Source organism: Takifugu flavidus, chromosome 17 (assembly GCF_003711565.1).
Source record: "Takifugu flavidus isolate HTHZ2018 chromosome 17, ASM371156v2, whole genome shotgun sequence".
Classification (NCBI taxonomy): domain Eukaryota; kingdom Metazoa; phylum Chordata; class Actinopteri; order Tetraodontiformes; family Tetraodontidae; genus Takifugu; species Takifugu flavidus.
This window is the reverse complement of record NC_079536.1, coordinates 5801923-5819060: the sequence shown is the minus strand read 5'-3', so window position 1 is coordinate 5819060 and position 17138 is coordinate 5801923. Positions and strand designations below refer to the sequence as shown.

Sequence of the window (17138 nt, the reverse complement as noted above, 5' to 3'; positions counted from 1 at the left end):
ACTTATATAAACGACAATACTTTAATATTTATGTTTTGCGTCATGGTAAAAAAAAGAGAGAAACTTTTAATACAAAGTGTCACATAACGTAATACAAACATAAATGTTATCTTGTATGAAGGTGATGGCGAATTTCATTCCAAAATAGTATATTCCTTACGACTATGACATTTCATTTATTAATTTTTTCGAGTGTGGCTAACAATGCCTCCATTTTGGCTCAAAGCTTCCGCTTGTAAAGATATTCATTAAACAATGTGCAACACACCCCTTTGGTTGGTTCTAAACACTACATGAGATCAAATTGCTGTGGGTACAGAAAGTACAGTAGCAAATATTTTATTATTGTTCTGTGTATATGTTGCGTTTCATATATGACTCGTTCTTGCTTATTTCCAGTGGCCTTGACGCTGATGTAGAGTGAGACCTCTTCGCGCTCACCGCTTCAAAATCTTTGCGTCTGTCGGGCGGATCCAAAATGGCGGCAGTTGCAGAGGCCCAGCTAGCAGTAAAAACCGAGAAGCGAGTGAATGAAGTCAGCTGACTCAAGACTGCTGTCACGCATCGCAGCAACCATCGTTTCTCTCCCGAAGCGATCCTGTAAACCACCACCTCACGACTAGACGGTAGCTATTATGTTTCTTTTCCTACGCCATTGTTGCAATTGTAAATCATCGCGCTAAATGATTACAAGACAGTAATTTAGCTGTTCCTTTAGCGACTCAACGACTGGGGCAGGCCGAGTCTTGCTATCGTTTTCATTAAACCGTTTAACACATTGGACGTATTTGACGCGGTTTCACTGCAGATGTTAACGAGGGCTAGAATAACACAGGCAGTCCAACACTGAACAGGATTTTGTCTCCCATATTGGTGTCAATTGTTGTTGATAGCATCAAGATAGAATTTGACAGGACAAATGCACCGAGGTCATATTCACAGTGTTTCTCCATACACCTGGTCATCTTACAAGATCGCAGGTCATTTCTTTGTATTAGGACCTTCCCCACATTCAATGTGCAATTAACACCAGCGTGTCAAGGTGATTTTTCTGGTCATCTCACCTATACGGAACATTTCTGAGCCCACTACAACCTACATGTGTTTTCCTTGATTTTAAATATGCTGTAATTCTGCATAAACACACATGGATCCTGCTTTAGGGCGCAATATTGAAACTGTCTACTGGTTTCCATATGTTTCACATTTGGTGACAGTTGTTACATGAATGAATGCAATTATTTTCTTTTTTTATAGTCTCAAGGCCTAAATTCTCTCACTGATGAAACAAATTCCCCAGTATTTCCACATGCAGTCAAGATTTCAAGCCACACTTCTTTTTCCACTTCCTTCAAGGGACAGATGGAGGAAGGCCAGCCTGTCATGTGATCTAGTCATATGATCAAATGTCATGTCTTCTGTTTTAGTGCTCATACATAATCTTGTAATATTGTGATCTGTCATGGAAGGTTTGGTTTTTTTTACTCCCAAGTACACATGCAAATTTAGTTGCTTGTTTGTTTTTAATTAGACTGAAATACTTGTGGACTCCAATTTAATTGAATCAACTAAGCAAATCAACTTATCTAATCTCTGTGGCCTTTAATTATCAGGTTGTCATTGTTACTTTGTGTAAATCCTGCATGAAAAGACTAAAAAAACGCTTAAACAACTGAAGAGTGCTGCTTTCAGGTCGCTCTTGGAAGAACAGGAGGATGGCTTTTCAGGTGTTTTTCTTGTAATACCTGTACTCGCCCACTGGGGGAGCTGCTGTGCTTCCTGACAGATGGGTTAAACAGCCTAGCGTAAGCAGGACGATCTTTGCGTGGGGGGGAAGGACAAGATAAGGTCACGAGTGCAGACTGTGTATGATTGTCAGAGGGGAAAAAATGAGCAGGAAATTTAACCAGCCACTGTCTGCTCCGTGGCACTAGCAATGGAGGAAGAGGCTCACTTTAATGTGTGCAGAGCATCTGCAGCCTGTGTGGGGAGGGGATCACGACAGCTTGTGTGTGCTTGTGTGTGTGAGTCCTGCCTGATGCCAGTGGAATTGGGATTGAATATGATGTGAAAATGAAGATGGAAAACATTTCCACTTTCATTTATGGCTGCCAGTAACAGGAATCCTTTATTTAAATCAAAAGGTTGTTATTGAATGTCACAGAGAAGCTGATAGTTGATGACACCTTTCAGTTTTGTTGTCCCACCGGCTTTCTAACCTCTACGCTGTTCCTCTAGTCTGATTAATATACCTGTGGAGATGGACATGTCCAAGCTGCCCAAGATCAGGGATGAGGAGCGGGAGAGCCAGTTTGGATACGTCCACGGAGTCTCCGGACCAGGTTCGCTTTTTACATTTTCTAAAGATAGCACAGACTAGATCAATAATATGCGAGCAGAGCATGAAAGACCTGCGCGGCTGTAGTTTTGTGGCTTCCTGGGGCTTAGTTGAAGTCAGCGTGATGGTTTCCGACGTTTGTTTTTGCAGTGGTGACAGCCACGGCCATGGCGGGTGCAGCCATGTACGAGCTGGTGCGCGTCGGCCACAGCGAGCTGGTGGGAGAGATCATCCGGCTGGAGGGGGACATGGCCACCATCCAGGTCTACGAGGAGACGTGTATCCTTTTGACCACGCGGTGACAGTAGGGAACGAAAGCCCTGCAGCTGAATCCCAACTTTATTTTGCTGAGCTTGAATCCAGCTGGCGTGTCCGTGGGTGATCCCGTGCTGCGGACGGGGAAGCCCCTCTCCGTGGAGCTGGGCCCCGGCATCATGGGCTCCATCTTTGACGGCATCCAGAGACCGCTGAAGGACATCAACGACATGACCCAAAGCATCTACATCCCCAGAGGCGTGAACATCGGGGCCCTCAACCGTGACCTGAAGTGGGAGTTTAATCCCAGCAAGAGCCTGCGGGTAGGTGACTTCCTTCCTTGGGCGCGATCTGCTTGAGCTCTGGCTGGATTAACCCTTTTAATCCCTGCTAGGCTGGCAGTCACATCACAGGAGGGGACATCTACGGCATGGTCTTTGAAAACTCTCTTATCAAGCACAAGATCATGCTGCCTCCCAGAAACAGAGGCACGGTGACCTACGTGGCTCCGCCCGGGCAGTATGACATCAGCGTAAGTCCTCCACGCCTCCGGCTGCGTGATGACCCGCCTTGCGCTGACGTGTCTCGCGCGCGTGTCTCTCGCAGGATGTAGTGATGGAGCTGGAGTTCGAGGGGGTGAAGGAGAAGTTCACGATGGTGCAGGTGTGGCCTGTCAGGCAAGTGCGACCCGTCACGGAGAAGCTGCCCGCCAATCACCCGCTGCTGACGGGACAGAGGGTGCTGGATGCTCTTTTCCCGTAAGTCTCTCATCTTGGGCGCATTTACGATCCCGCAACAGTTTTCCGACCACCTCGATTTCTCCAAGATGCGTGCAGGGAGGAACGACGGCCATCCCTGGCGCCTTCGGCTGCGGAAAGACCGTCATCTCTCAGTCCCTTTCCAAGTACTCCAACAGCGACGTCATCGTCTACGTCGGCTGCGGGGAGCGCGGTAACGAGATGTCGGAAGTGCTGCGAGACTTCCCGGAGGTGCGTGGCGAAAGAAAGAATCGCGTTTGCGCCCTAAACTGCGATCCGTGTTCTGACTGAGTTGCCTGACCCACAGTTGACCATGGAGGTGGATGGGAAGACCGAGAGCATCATGAAGAGAACGGCACTGGTGGCCAACACGTCCAACATGCCTGTCGCTGCCAGGGAAGCCTCCATCTATACAGGTATTCTGTCATTTACTTTGACTAATGTTTCACAAAGTGGTTAAAATAATTGACTAATCTTTGTTTTGGCAGGAATCACGTTGTCCGAGTACTTCAGGGACATGGGTTACAACGTGAGTATGATGGCCGACTCCACCTCCCGTTGGGCCGAGGCTCTCAGGGAGATCTCGGGCCGTCTGGCTGAGATGCCTGCTGGTACGTTTGGTGCCTCTTTAACACATCGCATTGACAATGCAGTCGGGGAAGTCTTTATATCAGCTCTGTCATCTGTTTCATGAGAACTAGTTCCCCCAAAACTGACGCAAGATTTTGCTTCCTCAATATCAAACCGATGTTCTATCTACCGCGTATGTCCACAGACAGTGGCTATCCGGCCTATCTTGGCGCTCGTCTCGCCTCCTTTTATGAGCGTGCAGGAAGGGTCAAGTGTCTCGGCAACCCTGAGAGGGAAGGCAGTGTCAGCATCGTAGGAGCGTGAGTACATCTTTGTGTCCACTAGAGGGAGACATTACCCCGATGATCAAAACACTAGCTGAAACGGTGTTTCCCACAGTGTGTCACCTCCTGGTGGAGACTTCTCTGACCCTGTTACATCGGCCACCCTTGGCATTGTACAGGTAAATATATCCTCCCCAGCCAAATAAAAACTTTGTAATTGAAGTGATTAATGGTTGTGTTGTTTTATTCCTCAGGTGTTCTGGGGTTTGGATAAGAAGCTGGCTCAGAGGAAGCACTTCCCTTCCGTAAACTGGCTGATCAGCTACAGCAAGTACACGCGCGCCCTGGATGAGTATTACGACAAACACTTCCCCGAGTTTGTGCCCCTTCGCACCAAGGCCAAGGAGATCCTGCAGGAGGAGGAGGACCTGGCTGAGATCGTGCAGCTTGTCGGAAAGGTAATGGAGTGTGAAGCTGCCACGTGGTTTGAGCATAAATAAACTGGGGCTATAAAGTGTGAAGCTATGAGTCACATACATTGGTTCCAATTCTGTTGCATGACTTTCATCTTTGAACAGGCTTCACTGGCAGAAACTGATAAAATCACTCTGGAGGTGGCTAAACTGATTAAAGATGACTTCCTGCAGCAGAACGGTTACACTCCGTACGACAGGTAATATCCACCTCGACACGCATTTCATTTTGTGTCGAACTCAAGAGTCTACAGTGAGCACAGAGGATCCATTCCCACCCCTTTGCCCCCCCTTCAGGTTCTGTCCTTTCTACAAGACAGTCGGGATTCTGTCCAACATGATCTCTTTCTACGACATGGCGCGACACGCGGTGGAGACCACGGCTCAGAGCGACAACAAAATCACCTGGGCCATGATCCGGGAGCACATGGGAGAGATCCTCTACAGGATCAGCTCGATGAAATTCAAGGTACGCGTGCTCAGAATTGAACGCCGCTCGTCCACGACGCGCGTTTAAGCTCCTTCGTTGTCTTTCTGTGGCGCCTACAGGACCCGGTGAAGGACGGCGAGGCCAAGATCAAGGCCGACTACGCTCAGCTTGTGGAGGACATGCAGAACGCCTTCCGCACGTTGGAAGAATAGGCTGCTTTCCATGGCCCGACCCTCCACCGCAGAGTCACATTCCACCCTCCTCGTAGACCCTCAAACCCACGTGCTCCCCCGTGCTCCTTTTATTTGTGTGTGTGTGTGTTTGACGTGGAGGGAAAAGAGAAAGATGTACTGTAATCATGATTATTTGTTGCCTCGTTTCGGCACACTCTGGATCCTCTGCGCAGTGACTGCATGTGTGTGTGAGTTTAATGTGTCCGGATGGATCTTTTTAGCCCATTTATCCCCCTCCGTGTTTACATGATTTACGTATCCGCGCGCCTCATCCTGGAGGGGCCGATTCAGTTGTTGTGCTGTAATTCCTCAAACATCTGTACAGAAGAGTATTGAATATAAAACGAATAAGATCAGCCTATTTATTGACAGCATTTTCCCCCCCAAATGAACGCCTCACTGTTCTGTTTGCTTTTTATGGTTGTTTCTTGCTGTGCCGTGTCGTGTAGTTTACCGCGTGAATGTGTAAGAGTCGGACTCCGACGCTGTCCAACGCTTTCATCATGTTACTCCCAAAGAATTAAAACAAGAGGGGAAAAACAAAGAATCACGCCTGTTTTCTGATGCTAAACAGACCTGCAGAGCTGGTCTCTCTGCATTTCACTCATACTTCACTCACAATTCATGTAAATGAAAAGGTCTCAGTTCTTCTTAAAATAACACAGTTGCCAAATTCTCCTGCGGTGAGAAAACAAGAGAGGTCACTTTAGAGTTAAAACCTGTTATTAGAGGACCAATGAGCGTCAACAATGAGACCACAACTCCCTGTCGGCACGTTTCCCCATAAGGATGAGTTCCACCTGCAGGTAAGACGCACCATTGAACCTTCACAGCTGCGTCGGATGAGTCTTCCTCTTAGTTTTTCCCTTTTAATAAAACTTGTTCGCGGAAATCTGCAATACTGGGTCCACTGCGTGACAGGTAGGTGTCTTTTAACCTCAGATTTTACCTTAGATAATCCAGAGTTCTGCGTAAAATCGGACGTAATCGCGTATGTTGCTGGTTTGTGACCAAATCCTGCATCGGTCAGAATCATTACGGTTAATTAAGCTTTTCTTTACAGGGCTTGAGTAACAAACAGTTAAAGGGGTACAAACATTTCACTTTGCATGCGTTTGCCAGCCACGGAGACTCTACCAGTCCAACCAGTTCCAGCGAGAGTGACCTCGCTGTGATCATATTTCCCGCCGAGTTCAATTAATCTCCTTAAAGACGACCAACCCCCCTCCAGACCGGTCGTGTCATGGCTAAAAGGAACGCTTATAGTGTCGGCTCTGCAGCAGGGCTCAGTACTCACGCACGTTTCGTTGAACTTTCAGCCTGGCAGCAGAGGAGATGGACCAGGGTCCCAACCGTTCTGCGCTGGGCAGCGATGACGTCACAGACGAGTCCACCTCGCTGGTGGAAGTCAGGTGGAGCTCTGGAGATGAGGTATAATAAAAATGGGTGACATTTCAACATCTAAAGACGTGTTTTTAATCTAGGATTGATATAATCACCCTTATCTTGATCGGTGAAGGATGCTGTGTACATGTATTGTTCTCTCAGAGCTCGGACAACCAGAGCCAGTGTCTGGCAGCGCCCCAGACCCCTCTGATCAACTACAAATACAGGCTGGATGAGTTTAAAAAGCTCTTCAAAGACCTGCCAGAGACCGAGCGACTCATCGGGGGTGAGTTAGATCTGGATCATTGGGGGTTTAGATGTTTTTCCCGTTGTTTGACGTCCAAGAACCATTCTCCTCCGTCACAGACTACCCGTGTGCCCTCCAGCGGGACATCCTCCTCCAGGGACGCCTCTATCTATCAGAGAGCTGGCTCTGTTTCTACAGTCAAGTGTTTCGAGGCACCAAGGTGACGCAAAGTGAGACGATTCTTATTGGACCACGATGAGTCTGAGCGCCTCACCTCCGACCTTTCACCTGAATAGATAACGCTGGCCTTCAAAGATGTCGTCAACATCACCAGGGAGAAAACTGCCCGCTGGATCCCCAATGCCGTGCAGGTCTGCACCGCTGAAGAGAAGGTGAGTCACTGGAGTAAGTCACGCGTTTAGGTAACTTCTCAGGAAAATAAAAAAGATCCTTCCTCTTCATCCACAGTTCTTCTTTACCTCCTTTCCAGCGAGAAACAGAACCTACCAGGATGTTTTTCGCATGTGGCAAAACAACCTGGTAAACAAGGTAAGCCCTCTTCGATCCTTTGCTGCTATTCGGTATTTTTGGCTGCAGCCTCTCTGCGATTTTCCCCCACTTTCCCAGCGCCTATCTAAACAGTTCAGAGTACACACGAGCGGCGCGCTCTTCCCTCTGTGTTTATCAGCGCAGTTTTGCTATTGCACAAAGGGTAAAGATCCACTCTCAACGGCACAGTTCTGCTCTCCACCTCAAACTGGTTTCTGGAACTCGACAGTTATTCTCTCTACTCCAGTGGTCTCCATAGTCTCCAGATTTCAATCCACTAGATCGCCTTCGGAATGTCTTGGAATGGGAGATGCGCATCACGGGTGTGCAGCCGTTACGGACCGAAATCTCTGAGAAAAGAAATGTGTCAATGAGAATTAAGGCGGTTCTGGAGGCAAAAGTGGGTCAAGCCTTTTACTAGCAAGGTGTACCTTTATAAAATGGCCAGTTAGTGTATTATAACCACATTTGAGTTGAAAATGACCACATTAGAGCACTGCTGTGCTGTCTGGATGTTGGCCTTTGTCAAAGGCTGGATTGGAGTTGATATTTGAAATTTTAATGCTTGTCAACATACAAAATTGCAAGCAGGAGCTACATAAACCCTGAAAACGTGAGTCGCAGTTGCTTTTGGTCCCATGGGTGTTTATTGACCTACATACTGAAATCTACAGATGTTTGGGCCAGGAGATACATAAACTTGCTTCCTACCAAAAACATGAGGATCAAACAATGCAAGGGTTTAGTCTCGAGTAAAGGTTCATGTGTGGGGGCTCACTAGAAATAGAATTTGTTCTTGGATGAATAAAGACAACGAAGCATCAAGCCGGCAGTCCCTTGTTCCTGTGATGCTTGACAGTAAACACACAGGTCTGCAGGGATCTTCAGCACAAACAGCCGGTGGAACACCACCTTCCAAAGTTCAACGACCTCCGCAGGTGTGGCTACGAGGTTACGGCTCTACCTGCATTCTGCCTGGAGGCGCTCGGAGCGCAGCCAGTCTCCTTTACAGATGACTGACGTGAGCTTGGCTTGAATTCCAAAGCGACAATAGGACGGGTAGATCGACATTTTATTGCACCTATTAAAAAAAAATAAATTAAAAAATACGGGTTAAGCAGTGGGCGGAGCCTCTCTGCGCCCTTTAACAGGCACTGAAAGCCGTACTTCCTGAAAGTCGGTGCAGCGGCCGCGCGTCCAGGTGGTTTGATCCCTCCCCGCTGCGGAGAAAATGACGCTTTAAGTAAGTACGGTTGTGTGGGAATGCATCTTAAAAAGTCACTCTCGAACGTTGATTTTCTCCGACATCGAAATCGTGTTGGTGCCGTTAAAACGGCTTTGAAATCCTGTCGCAGCCTAAACAGCCGGAATAATGCGCGCAACAGGCGGCTTTATCGCGCGCTGTTCTGGGGTCATATTTAAACCAGGTTGTCTTGTTTTCCCAAGCAGCTGTGCTCAGTTTGATCAGTTTTATTCACTTTTGTCTTAGCTGTTAGAAAAAATGGCATAAATACTTAAGTTGTCGAGACATCGAGGTTGTTTCCACCTCTGGAGATCAGGCTGTGCTGGTCTGGAGCTGGTGTGTTTTCTGCCACCTTTCCCGTCAATGATGATAGTAATAATAAACGAGTTTTTGATCATTGTTGTTACAGTATTTTATTTCCTTTCAGCGTCTGACATGTCTGGAGTTCTGGCACATGATTAGACAGCACTATGGACATGAACTGGGCCTGAACCATGAAGAGATGGAGAGCTTACAGACCCCCACAGAATCCAGCATGCAGACCAGGTGACACACATACACACACCCCTGACCAGCTGGAGGTCAATGCCATGTTGACATGGGCCATGCTGTATTTTGATGCTTCCTGTTGGTGTTTCAGCCCTTCGACGAGGACCAGCGCCGATGAGGTCCTCAGGAGGCTTGAGCACCCATCCTATCTCCGCCTTTCGGGGTTAGAGCACAGTCCTGTGGACTCCTCGACGCCTCAAGGGGAAGACCTGCCTTCTCCTCTGAGCTCACACAACTCCCCCAGCATGGTATTAAAAAGGGATCTCTCATTGCACTGATCTCTGCATGTTTAGACCATTTTTTACACACATTTACAGTTATTTTTATATGGAATCCTCTCCAGCAGGATGACTACCACAATGTCCCTACCCAGCCCGTGCTGGAGCGCCTCGGCCTGGACCCACCTTCAAAGCACTCCTCCCTTTCGCTTGACCTCAACGCCAACGAGGATGTGTCGGAGCAGAGTGGTTCAGAGAGCATCGAGGACTGTAAGAAAACCCAGGCGTCGGAATGCCACTGAGCCCACACCTTATACATTTAGAAGTTTTAATAATTTTCTGCTTCTTTTTTAATTAGTGGACGAGGGAGTGGGCTTGTCTGACGTGCAGGGTCGGCTTTATGTAAACAAGATGTTCCACATCAGCGCTAACAAGATGTTTGAGCTGCTCTTCACTGACTCCACCTTCATGCGCAGGTTCATGGATATCAGGAAGATTTTTAGTAAGTGTTACCGGCCATGGCGCCGTTAGTATGTAAATGTATGTAATCCTTGTTATCAGTATGTAAACGTGTCCTTTGCTGTCATCAGATATCGGCTCCACGGCTTGGCAGAAAGACTCTTCAGGAAACACGAAGAGGAATCTGACCTACACAGTAACCATTAACAACCCTCTGGTTGGCAAATTCTCTGCTGCTACAGAGAACCAGGTGTGTTTGCATGTGGAAGTGGTGCACAGGCCCCTGAATGGATCCATTGTGACTCCTTTTTATTTGCACTCCATCTCAGACACTGTACAAAGAATCCAGAGATGGTCATTACTACCTCGTGGACACGGAGGTGTACACTCACGACGTTCCTTATCACGATTACTTCTACGTCCACAACCGCTACTACATCATACGCAGCTCCAAGCGGAGGTGTCGACTCAGGTGAGCCGCTGCGCAACCCCGGCTTTTGAGTTTCACGCCACCGCCCTTCTTAAACGCTGATTGTGCCGCCAGGGTGTACACCAATGTGAAATACAAGAAGCAGCCATGGGGCCTGGTCAAGTCTTTCATCACCAAAAACTCCTGGGGCAGCATAGAGGAAAATTTTAGACAACTGGGTATGTTTAAAAAAAAACCAACAACAACCCTGGAAACAGAGGAGAACACTCTCTTCTCTCCTGCTTGGTGTTTTATTTTTATCCCTCATCTGATATGAAAGTGTGTCTCTAATGCTTCAGGCTGTGACAAGAAGCACCATGTCTGCACCGGGAGTTAGCAGCCATTTTAGATACTCGGTGCTCATGAGCAGATTTGATAGGCAAATTTTAAATGTGCCACCTTGCAGAAGCAGAACTGCTGGAGGAGGAAGCGGCGATGAGCCAAGGAGGCGGCGAGCCTGGGAAGAGTGGGCTGCGGAGGCGGCGGCGGACATACAGCCGCACTCTGCCCGAACACCTAAAGTCTGGGAAACAGTATGGACAAGAGAGCAATCAGCACAGAGACGGCAAAATTGGTAAAGGATATTAGACTCGCAGTCCAAGCATCTGCACCATGGATGGGCAACTCCTTGAGTCCTGAAGGGATGGTTTCAAGCTGAGGTTTGTGTCCTTTTAGGTAGAGACCGCTTCCACCAAGGGAAGTAAAGCCCCAGGTGAAAGAGTTACCTACCTGTAGGATAGAAAATCCAGCCCTTGACGAGTGGAGCTGCCCATCCCTGATCTGCACTTTTATAGCTCTAATTAATTCAGACAAGTGCCATATGTATTGTGAATCTGTAGAGGACTTTTGTTTTCTGTATAATCATGTGTTGACGTGTATCTGTGTTAGAAGCAATAGAAAAGAAAGGCCCGCGCAGATGGAACACCACCACCATAGTGGCTTGGATGAGTTTGATGTAAGTAAACGCCTTGTTGAAACCTTTTGTTGAGTGGAAATGCATCAACATCCTCTTTCATCCAGCTTGCTGATCCTGACCTTGATGAACGTGGGTCTGTTTTTCAAACTGTGGGCCATGGAGGACATCACCCACCGCATGTACATGAGGACAAAGCATCGGCTCAGGGAGAGGGCCGAGGCCAGGTCTGAAAAGCTTTTTCTCCTTTTGAGAGATAACTGTTCGAACTTGTGCGGGTGTATGGAGAGGAGGGAAGGGTCCTTCCAGAGTCCTCTTTTAATGCTGCATGTTTATTCTGTTCTCGCATGCAATCCAAACTTTTTGTGTAGAAACTGTGAACTTTGTATGTGGCACGTAGCATTATTTTGCTCCTTTGTCCTGTTTTAACAGCATGATTCCTGAATATGGTCCTAGGCAGGCTCCAGGCTCCACCAGAGAGGACGCGCAGCTGCTCAGAACAGTACTGCAGGACTCTATTAACCTTTTAGAGCAGGTAAGATGCATGAGCTGCACAATGCTTTTCGATGGACGACATTAAAAATGTGTGTGCAGAAGAAAATGAGATCCAGAGTGAATTCCATTTTGCGCCATCATAAATCCACAATTGCACCCCTAAAGCAGGTGCTGACCCGGTTTCTTTCTAGCTCCGCAGCTCCCTGCTGGTGCTGCAGCAGAACTTTGCCTTGGCGAATCGCACAGCGGCACCGCAGTGACCCCCCACCTTTACCACCGCAGAGGATCTGTCTCCAAGGATATCTTTGGTACTGAGAGGCGTTGCCATGTCAGTCATGTGGCATGTCGTCTTGAGGTTTCAGGTCCCAGTGCCGGCAATATGGAAATAATGTCCCTGGGGTGCAACTGTGAGCTTTTTTAGCTGCCTTGTTTGGACTTTTCTGAATTGGTGGCAGTGGATTTTCATCTGTCTTTTCTATATTTCTGTGCAAACCTCCTGTCACAACACAAGCACTTCTTTTAATATCTTTAAGTAATCAATATTTATATACGTCTTTTCTCTATTTCCTTGTTTACTCGGATAATTTTTTGCACAAGTGCCTCAAATAGGTAGCTTCCCCCCCATTTAATTGAATTAAGGTAGAATCAGGTTTAAGGTCATATTCTCCATTCTATAACTCATCTTTTTATGCAATGGTGCAAAATATGGCAGTTAAACTTCAAATATGATTATATTTCTTTTGTGATGCTGTGTATGAGCCAAATATCTATTTCAGACCTCATATTTAACAAAATTTCATACAGTATGTAAACTTTCAGCTCCATCTTGGATGCTCTGTAAATGAAGCTGCTTAATCAGTGCGCATGATTTATCACCGTCACACGTGTTGCCACTGCTATATACTCTTCTGTTCTATTCCTGAGGTTTACCAAATGTTTGTGTGAGTTTAAACACAAATTTAGTGATGGTCCAATTCAGGGATATGGTCTTGGTTCGGGGGTACACAGTCTGTTAATTTTGTGATTTTTTTATTTTATTTTTTATTTTTTATTAACAGCATTTGTTGGTGGCACAAAACTATGATTGGTTTGAGACTTGTTTGATGTTTACAGTGTTGCCATCACCTTTTTGTCTGTGGTCAGCTGATCTTGGTTTAAGTCTGTGAGCACACTCTTGATTAAAATCCATTGCTGTTGCCTTTATTTTTAAATGTATGTATGTATGTATGTATGTATGTATGTATATTAAAGGTTTTAGAAAGAAAATGTTATTGGGTTTTTTCCTCTCCTTTAACATCATAGAGCTAAATATAATTTAAAACTCTCCAGATGGTTACACATACAAGAGATCTTAAGGTTTCAGCACAATCTTATTTAATTGGGTTATATTTGCACGGTGACCTCAGTTTTGTCTTTCAAGGCTGGATAAATGAGCAGCTTATAGCTTTTTGGTGGCATTTCGTGTGCAAACAATGTATTTTGCCGAGTTGCAATTGTCAGAGTCTCAAGGTGTCCGGGGAGGGGCGGAACCAAACGGCGCCTCTCTGACGTCATGGCGCGACTGTGTGCTCAGTTCGGGGGAAGAACCATTCGCTTCTCCCTCCCCGTCAAACCTGATTCCCAACCGGTGCAAATTCGGCCACACGCTGGCCGAGCTGGATACTCGAACTCTTGATAGCTGTAATCCCAGAGACCTGCCAGTATCTTAGCAACGCCGGATACAGCCGCTCTTTCCGGAGAACGACTTCCGCCTTCGAGCGCGAGGCTCGCGTTTCCGTCAATATTTACGGGAAAGTGTCAGCATGTAACGGCAAAAGCAGCCAGGTATGGAAGATAAGCTTTACCAAACCAAGATTTTCGTTTCTTTGTTGCTAGGTTCAGGTTTGGATGCAGACCATTATTCAATAGTAGATACATATAAGTGAACATTACAAACGGCAATGGTCTGACTGTCCTGGACTTTATTTTCTGTTTCAAGTGGAATTTATTTTTTAAACTGTATTGTCTGTATTATTCAACATGTATCTCAGACTAATATCAAAAAACTATTTGATTAGCATGCTTCGTGCTTGGTAGGAAGTATCTCTTGTAGTCAAGTTGTTAAAGACATTTTAAACGCAATCAAGTCCAGTTATTTATAAAGAAAGTCTGCCCTCTAGTGATCGGCTGCATTCATGCAAAAAGTGGCCACCTTTAGTTTGGCAAGACGTGCTGTTAACATTGCAAGTGAGACGTTTCAGATGTTACCAACTGGATGTAAAAGTGCTAAGCACCACGATCCCACTCATGCTTGGGGCAGCATTATACACTTCCTCTTTAGGAACAGATGTGCCAGTTGGTGGCCATCGCACACTCATTAATCAGTGCACATTACACACTGTTTTCTTTGTAAACCTTTGCAGACAAAGGCTGCCTCGGAAAATGATCCCTTTCGTGTTGTATTACCTTTCTTGACTCGGGTGTCCTCTTTTCCAGTCTTCATCAGTGATCAATGAACGACAACAAAAGTGACGCTTGGTCTGATGCTAATCAGTAGTTGTTCATTCCAATCTGAGCTGAATAAAACATCAGTAGTTTTTAGTTTAGTTTTAATGGACATGCCGCTGTTAGAATTGCTGCCACTGCACCACTGCTGCCTACATCCATCTGTGTGGGCTTAAAGTAGCTGAGAAGCTGCGTTGGTACTGCGCCGTTTAGCGGCTGTACCTCATTAAAGGACGACAGATGTAAAGTTGGAGTAAATCAGTTCAGATGAGCGGGTTTTGGAAACAGTTTGGAAATCGCCCCCACCATCTAAAACGCTCACAAATAAGGGGTAAGGTGTGATATGTCCATCACGTTTTCATCCGAAAGGCTGTCTGGGTTGGCCGTCATGAAGAAGCGAGCCGCCAGGGTGCAGCAGGGGGAGGAGGTGACGTTGTGCTGCTGCGAGTATGTGAACAGGCATGGGGAACGCAGCCATGTCGCAGCCTGCTGCTGCGACTGTGAGGACCTGGATGATGCCTGTGAAAGGTGAGACAACAATCCGGGGTTCCACAAACTTTTGTGTATGCAACAAAAGATGTCGTTATACACCGGTAATTCCAGAATCCTAATTCTAACCTTGTGTGAAAAATATTCCCCTTTGTAAAATCTGTACTAGGTTTGTGAAGAGGGAGCCTCAGAGAGCCGAGTCTTTAGCGAAGGTGGCTGAAGTTTTTAAAGACCGAGTTCGTGTGCCTTGGCTGTGGGGTGGAGCTCGGAAAGTGGACCTGTCCATCATCCCTCCTCTTATTCTCCTTCCTGCTCTGCTACACCTCGCTGCCCTCCACTTCCTGCTCGGCCTGGTGGTCCTGACGGCTCTGCCCGGCCTGGTCCTGTGGTATTACTATTTCACCCACTACAAGAAAGGCCAGACGCTCTTCTTCCTCAGCCTCGCCCTCTTCTCATTGGGATACATGTACTACTTATTCATCACAGAGGTGTTTCCTAGTGGAGATATCAGCTTGGCCCAGGTGTCCATGGTAACTGTAGGGGTCGTACTCACCCTCATAGCGCTAGTTTACACCAAGCGTGAACCTGGTATTGTGCCGCTAAACCAGAACCCGGTACCCTGTACAGTGAGGTGTGACAGCTCTCTGACTGACAACAGCACAGGCATCAATGGGGGCAGGCAGGATGCAACAATGGCTGCAGCCGACCGAATCCGGTCTTCAGGGCAGGAGGACGCGGAGCCAAAGGAAAGCAGCAGGAGGAATTGGTGCACGACCTGCAGGGTGGTGCGGCCTCCCAGGGCGGGCCATTGTCGGATCTGTGGCGTCTGTGTGCTGCGTCTTGACCACCACTGTGTCTGGTGGGTCCCGTCAAATTGCCTTTCACTCGACCACCGCTCCTACTTGTTTTATTGCACCTCAAACATTTTGTCGTCTTTAATCTGTTCACAGTTCATATTCCGAAACCTGGTGTACTTCACCTGCATGCACACCTTGCACGTGTGGAGTGTAGTAATCCGTGTGTCTCTGTACCATGTTATGTGTGTGTTTGTGCATTCATCTGTCCCCATCTGTTGGTGACACGGCAGGATAAACAGCTGCGTAGGGCAGGCTAACCACCGCAGCTTCCTCCTCACGCTGATCCTCTTCCTGCTGACGTCCCTGTATGGAATCAGCCTGGTACTACAGAGCGTGTGTCCCAAACAACCCCTCCTCCTCGCCCTGCTCTCCTGCCCGGGGGTCTACAACCAATACCGGTAGAGGAAAGAATATTTTGCATTGACCTGCTTGTCATCTTCGTTTCATGGTTTCACCACCTTCGTGTGTGTGTGTGTGTGTGTGTGTGTGTGTGTGTTGCAGCACTGCACTTTGCTTCACCTGTGCGTGGTACAGCAGTATTGTGACCGGCGGGCTCCTACACCTGCTGGCGGTACAGGTGATCAACATCAGTCACAACGTGACTGAACGGGAGGCACGTGTGGCGCTGAGGGAGAAAACCGCTCGCAGCACCTACTGGGGACTCGTCGTGGACACAGGGGTCTACTCTCGGGGTTTCCGTGGCAACTGGACAGAATTCCTGACTATGGGAGACAAATGTAATGCTCTGGCTGTGGCCCCAACAGACCTGGTTTAGAGAGCTGATACACAAACCGGTTCAAGGATTTACTCGCTTATAGCTGCTGTTCTAACAATGTCCATTAGGGGGCAGTTTGGATCCATTCAGTAGTTTGCTGACAGTTTTTATCGTCTTGTACTGGTATTACTGGCCAAGTCAAGTTTTCTCCAAACACTCCTTATACAAACACTAATAACAGAAAATTGGATATTTTCTCACAAATCTTGACATCTCTGATACTATGCTGAAGTAATAATTGTCCATCCATGCCTTATTTCATGTTTTTAAACTGCTTTTAAACACAGTGGTTTTTTTACACCATTTTTAATGGACTTGAATATTGTCTCCATATATTCTCTCCATTTTAGTGCCTTGTGGTTATACAATGTATCAGCACAGACAAATCACTGAATATCATTTCAAGGATGGTTTCTGGACACTAAAGTAATATTGTTCACTGTCACGTCTGTCGATATTCATTCAGACGTGTCACACCATCATCACAGATCAAGGGTAGGTTTGGAGTTGAATTATATGGGTAGAATGTATCAGTAGTTACTTTGCAGTGGAAAATAAATGTATAATTGTCTGGTTTTCTACTGTTGCCACTTGTATTAGTCAAATAAGAGGTTTTAAGTCTCCGTTAATGCTAATTTATTCAAATTAAATGGAACAACAGTAA

General features: G+C 46.9%; 3 protein-coding genes across 7 annotated transcripts; all 3 read left to right on the top strand.

Annotated features, from left to right (window-relative positions):
• Positions 1-399: 399 nt before the first annotated feature.
• Positions 400-5888, top strand: atp6v1ab (ATPase H+ transporting V1 subunit Ab). Its single transcript, XM_057013561.1, has 15 exons — positions 400-626; positions 2239-2342; positions 2489-2617; positions 2702-2916; positions 2988-3125; positions 3200-3351; positions 3420-3582; positions 3659-3767; positions 3840-3962; positions 4127-4241; positions 4321-4384; positions 4460-4663; positions 4784-4878; positions 4976-5147; positions 5228-5888. The coding sequence occupies exons 2-15, from the start codon at positions 2261-2263 to the stop codon at positions 5318-5320; spliced, it is 1854 nt and encodes a 617-aa protein (XP_056869541.1). The 5' UTR covers positions 400-626; positions 2239-2260; the 3' UTR covers positions 5321-5888.
• A 116-nt stretch (positions 5889-6004) lies between these two features.
• Positions 6005-13135, top strand: gramd1c (GRAM domain containing 1c). 5 transcript variants are annotated; one of them, XM_057013557.1, is made up of 18 exons: positions 6005-6147; positions 6661-6772; positions 6890-7013; positions 7094-7194; positions 7271-7366; positions 7443-7523; positions 9194-9312; positions 9407-9563; positions 9662-9803; positions 9892-10035; positions 10124-10242; positions 10322-10464; positions 10537-10640; positions 10868-11035; positions 11350-11416; positions 11482-11601; positions 11807-11909; positions 12061-13135. In XM_057013557.1, the coding sequence occupies exons 1-18, from the start codon at positions 6131-6133 to the stop codon at positions 12127-12129; spliced, it is 1986 nt and encodes a 661-aa protein (XP_056869537.1). In that variant the 5' UTR covers positions 6005-6130; the 3' UTR covers positions 12130-13135. The 5 variants fall into 5 exon arrangements, with proteins under 5 accessions (XP_056869537.1, XP_056869540.1, XP_056869538.1 ...); XM_057013558.1 differs by having other exon boundaries at positions 6006-6147; positions 9659-9803; positions 11353-11416; XM_057013556.1 differs by having other exon boundaries at positions 6007-6147; positions 9659-9803.
• Positions 13136-13435: 300 nt separating this feature from the next.
• zdhhc23b (zinc finger DHHC-type palmitoyltransferase 23b) lies at positions 13436-17138 on the top strand. Its single transcript, XM_057013564.1, has 5 exons — positions 13436-13693; positions 14723-14881; positions 15012-15701; positions 15930-16097; positions 16201-17138. The coding sequence occupies exons 2-5, from the start codon at positions 14742-14744 to the stop codon at positions 16472-16474; spliced, it is 1272 nt and encodes a 423-aa protein (XP_056869544.1). The 5' UTR covers positions 13436-13693; positions 14723-14741; the 3' UTR covers positions 16475-17138.

What these genes read in the sequence shown, in the direction of transcription:
- zdhhc23b (XM_057013564.1), top strand. Translation starts at nt 14,742, where the DNA reads ATGAAGAAGCGAGCCGCCAGGGTGCAGCAGGGGGAGGAGGTGACGTTG. An exon ending in CTTGACCACCACTGTGTCTG is followed by an intron (nt 15,702 to 15,929) that starts GTGGGTCCCGTC and finishes GTGACACGGCAG; the next exon opens with GATAAACAGCTGCGTAGGGC. An exon ending in GGGGTCTACAACCAATACCG is followed by an intron (nt 16,098 to 16,200) that starts GTAGAGGAAAGA and finishes TGTGTGTTGCAG; the next exon opens with CACTGCACTTTGCTTCACCT.
- atp6v1ab (XM_057013561.1), top strand. Translation starts at nt 2,261, where the DNA reads ATGGACATGTCCAAGCTGCCCAAGATCAGGGATGAGGAGCGGGAGAGC. An exon ending in GTGCTGGATGCTCTTTTCCC is followed by an intron (nt 3,352 to 3,419) that starts GTAAGTCTCTCA and finishes GATTTCTCCAAG; the next exon opens with ATGCGTGCAGGGAGGAACGA. An exon ending in GGTTACACTCCGTACGACAG is followed by an intron (nt 4,879 to 4,975) that starts GTAATATCCACC and finishes CCCCCCCTTCAG; the next exon opens with GTTCTGTCCTTTCTACAAGA.
- gramd1c (XM_057013556.1), top strand. An exon ending in CTGCTGCTACAGAGAACCAG is followed by an intron (nt 10,243 to 10,321) that starts GTGTGTTTGCAT and finishes ACTCCATCTCAG; the next exon opens with ACACTGTACAAAGAATCCAG. An exon ending in GTGGCTTGGATGAGTTTGAT is followed by an intron (nt 11,417 to 11,481) that starts GTAAGTAAACGC and finishes TCTTTCATCCAG; the next exon opens with CTTGCTGATCCTGACCTTGA.